At 48.6% G+C, this 10,226-nt stretch overlaps 1 protein-coding gene across 1 annotated transcript; it reads right to left on the bottom strand.

Annotated features, from left to right (window-relative positions):
• Window positions 1-131: 131 nt before the first annotated feature.
• Star (steroidogenic acute regulatory protein) lies at window positions 132-8,387 on the bottom strand. Its single transcript, XM_052751900.1, has 7 exons — window positions 7,678-8,387; window positions 6,550-6,657; window positions 6,189-6,316; window positions 4,802-4,960; window positions 4,481-4,665; window positions 3,986-4,079; window positions 132-2,822 (listed from the first exon to the last, which is right to left on the bottom strand). Exons 1-7 carry the CDS (start codon window positions 7,739-7,741, stop codon window positions 2,709-2,711), a joined length of 852 nt encoding a protein of 283 aa, XP_052607860.1. The 5' UTR covers window positions 7,742-8,387; the 3' UTR covers window positions 132-2,708.
• Window positions 8,388-10,226: the final 1,839 nt, after the last annotated feature.

Here is a 10,226-nt window from a genome sequence, read left to right as displayed (position 1 = left end):
CTATTAATCCCAGTACTCAAGATGCTGAGGCAGGAGCATTCATAGGAGTTCCAAGCCATCCTAGGCTACAGAGTGAGTGAGACCCTGTCGTCTCAAATGAACAATATTGAAAAAACAATGAAAAGCGTATGTACAGTTGTGAACTTGCATGTGTTAATAAGTTTCATTTGAAAGATTCAAAAAATAACTACCCATCTATAGTTGCCTATAATGAGATTACCATTGACAATTAGTTTTATTCAAATGTAAAATTAAACAAAGGGGTAAAACATCTCAGACAGCACAAAGATACAGTTACAGAGTGTGAAGGAGCAAATGATAGTTGAGTGTTTGCTAAAGGGCCTTTTCTTCACCATTGGCCTTTTCTCTCGAAGCCAGCATACTTGGTGTTGGACTGACTCAGCAAGTGACTGCGTTCCCTTAGCTGATCATGACGGTTCTGTCAGAAAAGCCCTACAACTGCCCTTCCTCACCCTGAAGCTCCTGGATGAGCAACAGTCTTACCTGTGTCCAAAGTAGACTGGAAGCAATCAGAATGAGTTATAATAAATACCAGTTGTTAAATCTTAAAACTTCAATAAATAAGTGTTCACACTGCTTCTGCTTTACTCTTAAATAAGCTAAAATTCTTTGCTAAAGATGGAAAATGGGCTGGCGAGACGGCACTTCAGATAAAAGTGCTTGCTGCCTACCCAGTAAAAAGCTTTAGTCGTAATAGTTGGGTTTTTTTCCCATCCTTAACACATTCAACAAAGGAATTCCAGTATATATGTATTTATGTGCAAGATTTTTTTTTTTTTTTAAAGATTTATTTATTTATTATGTATACAGCATGTATGACTGCAGGCCAGAAGAGGGTGCCAGATCTCTCATTGTAGATGGTTGTGAGCCACCATGTGGTTGCTGGGAATTGAACTCAGGACCTCTGGAAGAGCAGTCAGTGCTCTTAACCTCTGAGCCATCTCTCCAGCCCCTATGTGCAAGATTTTTAGTATGGGTGTGAATGTAAATGCGTGGAGGTCAGGAAGTTCTGTGGAATCAGTTTTTCAGTTCCCTCCTTCCACCTTTATGTGGGGTCCAGGAGTCACCCTCCAGTCATCAGGCTTGGTGGCAAACATTTACACACTGAGTCATTTTGCTGGCCCCCAACTTAAATCTTTAAAGCATAATTTCTCTGGCTCCTGGAACAGAAATTTGTTATCACCATATTGCCTTCTAGATATCTTCTCTTCCCAAATGGTAATATTTTAAGCTCTTCAAATAAAGTTGCTAGCTCTTAGCCAAGCTGCCATCTATCTAATCTGTATTTGTAACTAACCTCATAAATAATACACATAGTTACTTTATCTTAGCATTATTGGTCAGTATTTCTTATTTGGTATTACCCTTTTAATTAGATAAATGAAAGCCCTGTTATCATCTTCCTCTTTTAGGGCTATGAATCTTAACTGACAGCTCTAAAGAGTTTCTGTTTGTTTGTTGTGAGCTGGTCTCACAGTGCTTCAAGCTTGCCTGGAACTTAGGGCAATTCACCTGTGTTGTCATTTGGAGTGTTGAGATTACAGCTGTTGAGCCATGATACCTGACTAGAGTTTCTTTTTTAAATGATTATGGTGTTCAGCCTGCATATTTGTATGTATGTCTGTGTACCATGTGTGTTCCTGGTGCCCACAGAAGAGGTTCCCTGGGTCTGGAATTACAGTTGTGAGCTGCAGTGTGTTGCTGGGAATTGAACCTGTATCCCCTAGTGAGCAGCCAGTGCTCCTAACTGTTGAGACATCTCTCCAACCCGTTTTTGTATTTTTGAGACAGGGTCTCACCGTGTAGCTCTGGCTATCCGATGTAGACCAGGCTGACCTCAGTATTACAGGGACCCACCTATTTCTGCCACCCGAGTGCTGGGATCAAAGGCATGTGCCATCATACTGGCTTTAGGCTAGAGTTCTTTAAGAACTAATTTAGAGCTGTGTTTGTTAGAAAATTACATTTTTAGGAAAGAGTCTAAACAATCCAATGATAAATCTCCAGAAGTGTTGTTCCCTTTGATGAACTAGGAAATTCAAACCCACAGTCTTGGTCCAGAACTCTAATGAAGCTGTGACTCCCAGCACAGATTCTGTAGAGTAGGACTTGACAAGTACAAGCTGAAATTTGCATGTATGGTGCTTTATTGTGATGGAATAAGTAGAGAAGCCAGCATAATAGTTTCGTTTCTCCTTAGAGAAAACAGAATACATACTCTGGAAGGGTCCATTTGTGGGTAGCTTGATGTTCTGGGCCTTTTATGGAGGAGCAAAAGGTCACTGGAGTTCCCTGGGTAAAACCTTGCATTGTGCACACACTGCTTCAGGCAGTGGCATTTTGAGCTCATAAGACAACAGTTCCTGATCCTTAGCACCCCGCCTTGCCACATCAGCTACTGGCATTTTGAGCAGGATTTTTTAAGTGAGCATATACGAGCCTGGAAGAAAGGTTTACCAGATGTTTATCCCTTAGCCTCTGCTTCACAGCTAATGGGTGGGGAGGCCAGAGGTCTTGTCCTCTGGGCTTCATCACTGTTTTCCTGATGGTCACGTTTTTACCAGCCAGTCCTAGTGTCCGATGACACTGACACCCCTGTTGTCATCCACTGAAGATTTGAAAGAGACTTGCAGGCTTCCTGCGGGGGTCTGCTGGTGGCATGCAGGTTGATGTCGTGGGTACGGTCCTTAACACCGGGCCTCAGAGGCAGGGCTGGACTCCAGGCGCTTGCGCAGGTGGTTGGCAAACTCCATCTGGGTTTGCGATAAGACCTGGTTGATGATGGTCTTTGGCAGCCACCCCTAGAGCAGAGACAAGAGCGTTGGTGTCTTTTTGTTTTTGTTTGGGTGGTGGCGGGGGGTTCGAGACAGGGTTTCTCTGTGTAATAGCACTGGCTGTCCTGGAACTCACTCTGTAGACCAGGCTGTCCTGGAACTCACTCTGTAGACCAGGCTGGTCTTGAATTCACAGAGATCTGCCTGCCTCTGCCTCTTGAGTGCTGGGATCAAAGGCGTGCGCCACCATGCCCAGTGAGCATTGGTGTCTTGTGGGTACTGTTCTCCTGTACTCTGACACAGGCAGGAACGCCCAACAGGGTTTGGTCTTCCTGTTTAGAAGTGCAGCCTTTGTTGCTCTATTGTCAGAGACAGGATTCCCAGCTGTGTGGTCCTGAGAAGTCTGTTTGCCTTTCCCATTACCTCGCTTTTGGGCCTAAGATCGCCTCTTTCTTTCTTTTTTTTGTTTTTTTTTTTTTTTGGTTTTTCGAGACAGGGTTTCTCTGTGTAGCTTTGGACCTTTCCTGGAACTCACTCTGTAGACCAGGCTGGCCTTGAACTCACAGAGATCCGCCTTGCTCTGCCTCCCAGGGCTGGGATTAAAGGCGTGTGCCACCCCCACTGGGCCTAGATCACCTCTTTCTAAATGGCCATATTTATATATGAAATTGATTTTCTTTTTTAACCATTTCAGTAGGTCCTGGAATCTTGAACGTGTGATCCTCCTACTTCTGCCTCTAAGTACTGAAATTTTAGATACTGCACCCAGCTTTTTAGATGAGGTGAGAGGAAGCCTTTGCAGGCTTCTACAATGGTAGATTAGCAGGCCATATTTAAGTCCATTGCCTATCCAACAGCCCGGGATTCTATCAAAATGCAAGAGGAAGACAGGCAGGATGGCTCGGTGGGCCACAGCGCTTGCCTCACAGGTGTGACATATGAGTTCAATTACTGGAACCCACGTACAGGAGGAAGGAGAACCCCAAGGCAACAGTGCCCCTGACCTCCACACTGCTGTTGACATGTGAGCGCCTGCACTCACACATACACATCACGCACACACAACAATAATAAAGTGTCTTAAAAGTCAAGAAAAAAATGCAAGAGGACACTTTCTCCTCTAGGTTGGGGGACAAGAGCATGTTTTCGTCACTACTCCCCACTCCCAGGCCACTTCCCATGCCCCTCACCTTGAGGTCAATACTGAGCAGCCAAGTGAATTTAGTCTTTGAGGGACTTCCAGCCAGTGGGTGAAGCACCATGCAGGTGGGACCCTGTTCAGCTCTGGGAAATGAACAGTCAAGGCAGGAAGATGGGTGAGAGGTCTGCTGATCAAGGACACTCGCAGATTTCCAGAGTCCCTTGTGTTTTCCATTTCATCAGGAAGTACTTTACCCAAAGTACTGATTAACAGCTGGCAGCCATGCCAGCTCACCAGAACCTGCCGGTTAGAGCCGACGCCTCATGCTGTGCCCCCCGTTTGTCAGAACACAGTAGCCTCCCCCTTGCTTTAGAAAATTAAGATTCCTAGAAGTTCCCGGGTGGGTCAGAACAAACCAATTGGCTGCCGAAGTGGGGCCGCTCTGGGCCTTCATTGTTGAGCCTAGAGTGAGGTTAGGGATTGGTTTCTTGGAGGTGGGGCTCTGGATTATGAGGTGCGATTTTGAGTCGGCTGCCGGCCTTACCTGATGACACCGCTTTGTTCGGGCATCTCCCCACAGAGTGTGGCCATGCCTGCCAACACACAGGTGGAGCCTCTGCGCTTGACACAGCGCACGCTCACGAAGTCACGGGGCCCCACCAGGTTGCCCGCTGCTGCCGCAGCCAGCTCATGGGTGATGACTGTGTCTTTGCCAATCTTTTGCAGGACCTAATACAAGGGAATCAGAGTCAGGACTCAGCCAGTGGTGGGCTAAGCACCCATAGTTTGGGATGCCTTTGGCCTACCTGTTAGACTGTACTCTCCTGGGTCCCTGCCAGCCACACCTGGGCTTCCTTCTCCTCACCTTGATCTCCTTGACATTTGGGTTCCACTCTGCCATTGCCTCCATGCGGTCCACCAGTTCTTCGTAGAGTCTGTCCATGGGCTGGTCTACCACCACCTCCAACCGAAACACCTTGCCTACATCTGGGATTACTTTACTTAGCACTTCATCCCCATTTTCCTGTTAGGGACAAAAGAGAGCCACAGGGTTAAGGCGAGAGAAAATCACTCCTGGCCTAGGTCTTAGACAATACTGGGCAAGGGACCAGCAAGTCTAAGCTGAGCATTGGGGACCTGGATCTCTACCTGATGAGGATGCAGTAGGTAAGCACCGCTGCCCCCAAGCCTTGTATATCCACTCAAGACTGCCTTGGCTTAGTGATGAATGTTGGTACCATGGGCAGGTCCAACTGAAATGACCCATACTTCAAAGCTCAAGGAGTCCAAAAGACAGACCTGGAGTGTAAAATGTTTGCTCTACAACTAGCCAATTATAGAAAGGGAACACTGGTGTTTTTTGTTTGTTTGTTAATATATATATCATTTTATTTCAGAAGAATGTGGGGCCAGAAAGTTTCAATGATTTGCCCAGGGACCCTTAGCAACGAGCAGTGCTGAGCCTGGATCCCAGATTTTTTGACTCCTAAACTATTAGTCTATTATTTCCATTACTATAAGAACTTGAGCAACAAGATGTTTCCTCTGAACTCTAGGTGATGAATAGCGTGTAAACTTTTGCTGGAGATAAGGTCACCAAGTAGATCTGATAGTAGAGCTACTGATTTTAACCTAAGTCTTGTTACTGGCCCCCAGCAAGGGATACAACATTCAGGGCAGGGCTTCAGACGATACTGGGCCACTTTTGTATACTCTAGCTCTGTGGCAGCATAAGCCCATGTTACCACTGCAAGTTCATCTACAGGGTGGGCTGAACAGTACAGAGTATACACTAGCATTGTAAATACTGGGTAATATGTCCTCCAATGCACATGGAGTCTCCAGAGTGCACGGTTTCTGTTGGATGAGTGTACAGCATTTGGAGGGTAGTTAAGAAATAGGAACAATATTTCTCAATCAGGTCTTATAGAGGAGGGTTATCTGAGAACATATTCTTTGTTTGTTTGTTTGTTTGTTTGTTTTGAGACGGTCTCACTATCCCTGGCTGGCCTGGAACTTGCTACAGAGATCAGGCTGGCCTCAAACACCCATAGATCCCCATGCTTCTGCCTCCTGAGTGCCACCGAGATTTAAGGTGTGCACCCTCAACCCAACCTGAGAACAAATTCTTAGGAGAGTTCTCAAAATAAAACTACTTGGCTGCTTATCAACTGTGAATGAGGTAGGAATCCCAGCGAGCGTTGAACACGGCAGTGAGACCATACAGGTTCCTTATAGCCACCCCCACTCACCTGCTGGTTCTCCTTCTTCCAGCCTTCCTGGTTGCTGAGGATGCCTAAGGCCTTCTGCATGGCCACCTCTCCCTGCTGGATGTAGGACAGCTCCTGCTCACTGTAGAGTGTGGCTTCCAGCTGAGAACCTGTATACACAGCCGCAAAAAGAAAGATCTCAGTTCTCATCTCTTTGCCTTCTGAATGTGCTCAGTCCTCAGAAGAGACAAGATCAAAGGCATAGGGGCCTATCTGAAGGTCAAAGAAGGTCAAGGTAGATAGAGTAGTTAGGGAGCCAAGGCAGGGAAAAGGCAGGCCTTGTGAGCAACATTTGTACCCTAAGCCCCATCACTGCCAGAAGCCCAGAAGCCCCAACATTTACCAAGCAGTGAGCTCCGACGCCGAACCTGACTGATCCATCCAGGGCTGGGGTCCCCCAGTGTCCGGTTCAGCTCCTGGCCAATGGCCAGCATGGCTTGGTGCCTCAGTCCTGCAGAGAGGGAAGGAAATTTTTGCCAAGGAGTTAGAAAGTCCCTAACTGAGGGGCCATACAGTCCACTCAGCACAGAGGAGCAAATTGGCTCAGGAACAGATTCCAGCAGGGACCTGAACTGGAGCCGTGTCTTTACATCCAAGTGCAGGGTTAAACATCCCCCAGCACTTCCAGGGCCTAGAAATCGCTTTTCCATCTTGGGAAATAAGGATGGACTGGTCAAACCTGGCCCTGCCTGGACACAGAAGTTTACCTGGGCCTGTCGTAAACTAGAAAAAGACTGCTCAGTGAGTCACTGGGTATGGAGCAGGATACATCCGTCTCCTGAGGGTTACTCTACTACCAAGATATGCCTCTTGAGTGACAACACCCCACCCCCACCGCGATGCCACCTTTGCCTTGTAGATATGCTGCCCAACTCTCCTGCCTTTTTTTTTTTTTTTGAGACAGGGTTTCTCTGTGTCGTTTTGGTGCCTATCCTGGATCTTACTCTGTAGACCAGGCTGGCCTCGAACTCACAGAGATCCGCCTGGCTCTGCCTCCCGAGTGCTGGGATTAAAGGCGTGCGCCACCACCGCCCGGCTCTCCTGCCTTTCTTATGCTCCTCTTCCCAGACAGTGTCTTTCTTGGGCTTGCCAGGCACTGCTTCTTATGAGTCAAGGCTGGCTTCTGCCTTTCTCTACCACCGTGGCAAAGACCTGCCTGGGACCCTTGGTTCAGACCTGGTCCAGTCCTGAAGGAGGGGCAACATCAGAACTAGCTCCAGAAGAACTGGGGTCCTAGAGCGGAGGCCAGAAATGACAGGACTTCGGTGAGATATAGTATCTTACTATCCAGCCTAATTTTGGGGGTGAAAAACCCGAGGTCCAGAAGGGAAAGGACTTACCCAGGCTCATCCAGTAAGAGGCACAACTGGGACCAAAGCCTAGGTGGCCTGTCCCCTATCCACGAGCTTTCCGATAAAACCATATTGCCTGGAGGCTCTTGGCAAGCTCTCACGCCCCCCCAAACACTCACCTTTCATGTTCCGCACATGTCGGTAGGAGCTCCCGGCACACAGCTTAAATGTGGCGAGTAACATGCTTTCCTGGCAGATGTGGCAGCCCTGTAATTGTGGCTGCAATCAAGGACTTGTTCTTCCTGAGCCGCTCAAGGTCTTGAGTCCTGCAGCTGTGGCTTGAATCAAGCGCTCTGCCTTAAATGCTTCCAGCGGAAGGCTGTGCATCATCGCTTGGAGATAAAAAAGCCATCAGTCACCGTGTGGAGGGTCAAGGATGGAGTGATTGCCTCACACTGCAGTGTTGGCCAAGGTGGGAGGGGGCAGAGTGCGTAGAAGGGAGTAGAGAGGGCCAGACTCAGTAGATGGGGGTGGGGGGGGAGGGGAGGAGATGACGGACAGGCCACTAAGATGGGGCAGTTTGACAGAGGGCATATTGCTTCTCAAAAGTTTTAAATGCAAACGTTTAAGTCCTGAAGCCCCAGATTCAGCATTCACTTAAATGCCCACTAACTGAGGTGGATCACCTCTACACAGAAATACTGGCCAAGAGAGTGAGCCTGGGTAGGTAACAACACTGCAAGACCAGAGCCAGGCGTGGTGGTGGCGCACACCTTTAATCCCAGCACTCCGGGGCAGAGGCAAGTGGATCTCTGTGAGTTCGAGGCCAGCCTGGTCTACATAGTAAGTTTCAGGACAGCTAGGGCTACATAGAAATACCCTATCTCAAAAAAAAAAAAAAAAAAAAAGCTGCAAGACCATCAGTCAGGATGGGAGGGTGCCGGTGACCGGCTCAAAAACAAACAGGATGTCAGTGCCATGGGTAGAGCAATAGCCTAAGTCCTCAGGCTGGCCTTGGGTCCTTCTACCAGAGTCCTGAGCACCCTGTGTGTTCGACTGTTCATTTATTTGGTCACTCATTGATACAAATCACCACTCCCAAAGCCCCGTTCTACGTTCTCATTTTAGGGGACTGTCCGGATATGTTGGCCCACTCTGTAAGCTCCCTAGCAGAGAGTAACTTGGGCCTAGGCTACACCCTGCTCCTTCCTCACCCTTTCCTCAAGCAGCTGAGGCTGGGCCAGCCCTGCTACAGGACTTGGCCTGTGGAGAAAGGTGGGAAAGACAAAGTACTTAGATATCTACTCCCATCAGTCTTCGCAGGTAGGGGATCCTGTGGTCCTGGGCAAAGATCCATGGAGCCTTTGAAGTGCCTTGGTTGGTCCCAGACAAGCCAGGCAGGAAAAAAGCTCTAGGTCCCAGGACTGCCAAGATCTCTTCCTTTCAAAGGTGCCTTGAGGCTGCTTCTAAGCCCAATAAATTCCTATGGCAAGAATGTTGCCAACAGTCTCATGAGCCTTGGCCTGCCCCAACCCTGCCAACATTTGACTCCTGGATCCTGTGACTACCGTCCCGAGGCAAGACAAGACCCACCCCCCTCAAGGCAATTGGATAAAAGGACGACTATGCAACCATACAGGACCGCTGAGTCCTACAGCCTGCATTTCTGGCCTGATAAAGTTGTGTGAGAGGTCCTGTGAGGGTTACTGCCTTGAGGCACCCAAGGTCCCAAGATCTAGTCCCTCACACCCACTATGACTACTCCACTTCTTCGGTGTTCATTTTTGTCCATCCTGCTGTCTTGTAACTTGTCCCTGATGCACACTCTCCCACTCAGTGCCACTGGAAAGGTGTAACCCCATGACCTGTCTCTTTGTGGGGTCGTTTTTTAAGACGGATGTCTAAACCCAGGCTGTCCTCAAACTTGCTATGTAGCTGAGATGAGCCTTGAAATCCCAATTCTCCTGCCTCTATCTCCCAAGTCCTGGGATTCCAGGCATGCGCTGCTACATCTCAGACACAGGTACTGCTTCCCTCTCCAAACTGCAGCTTGTGCCTAGGCAGAGGGTGTGCTGGCAGGCTTGGCTGCCCAGGCTCCTCCCTACCCATTGCTTGGTACACGTGTCGCCTCAGATACACGTGGGCCTTCCTTCAGTGGAGGTGCTAGGCAGTTGGGAGGGGGCTGAGGGGGACAGGCCATTCAGATAATGTTCAAGGTCCTGCTATTGCCATTCTGTGGAGAATTATGGCTTTCAGAGGAAGGAGGGGGTAGTGTGGGCAGACTGGAGCACTGAGGCGTACAGCTGTTGCTGATGTCAGAGAGGGCCATTGACTCAGGGAGGGGGTGTTGAATGACCTCCCCCAGTGCCAAGGCTTGCCTTCTCTGTCCTTTCCAGGCCGAATGACTACTTAACTCTTGCAGATCCTCTGAGGAAAAAGGTCAAGAAAAGTCTGGAATGTCCTCTGATTCTGGGCATCTAATTCTGGCTCTCCCTTTTGATTAGAGCGCACCCTACATGAAAATAGACCAGACGTACAGAGCAGGCAGGGAGAGGGGCAAGGCTTCCGAGCAGAAAAGGGAACACCATTAACTCCTCAACCAGCCTATACTGAATGTCCCCTACGAATATTCAATTATGACCCTGGGAGTATGACCATGACTCACAGGGACTCAAAGCTGAGGAAGAAGAAGCGCCACACAGAAATCCTCCTACCTCTGCCTCCCTAA

This window comes from Peromyscus californicus, unplaced genomic scaffold (assembly GCF_007827085.1).
Source record: "Peromyscus californicus insignis strain IS unplaced genomic scaffold, ASM782708v3 Scaffold_23__1_contigs__length_62951481, whole genome shotgun sequence".
Taxonomy (NCBI): Eukaryota; Metazoa; Chordata; class Mammalia; order Rodentia; family Cricetidae; genus Peromyscus; species Peromyscus californicus.
This window is presented reverse-complemented; position numbering and strand designations above follow the sequence as displayed.

Coding starts and splice junctions, on each gene's coding strand:
- Star (XM_052751900.1), bottom strand. CDS start 7,741: ATGTTACTCGCCACATTTAAGCTGTGTGCCGGGAGCTCCTACCGACAT. Junction 6,317..6,549: donor GCGTCGGAGCTCACTGCTTG/GTAAATGTTGGG, acceptor CTGTGTATACAG/GTTCTCAGCTGGAAGCCACA. Junction 4,666..4,801: donor CAAATGTCAAGGAGATCAAG/GTGAGGAGAAGG, acceptor CCCTTGTATTAG/GTCCTGCAAAAGATTGGCAA.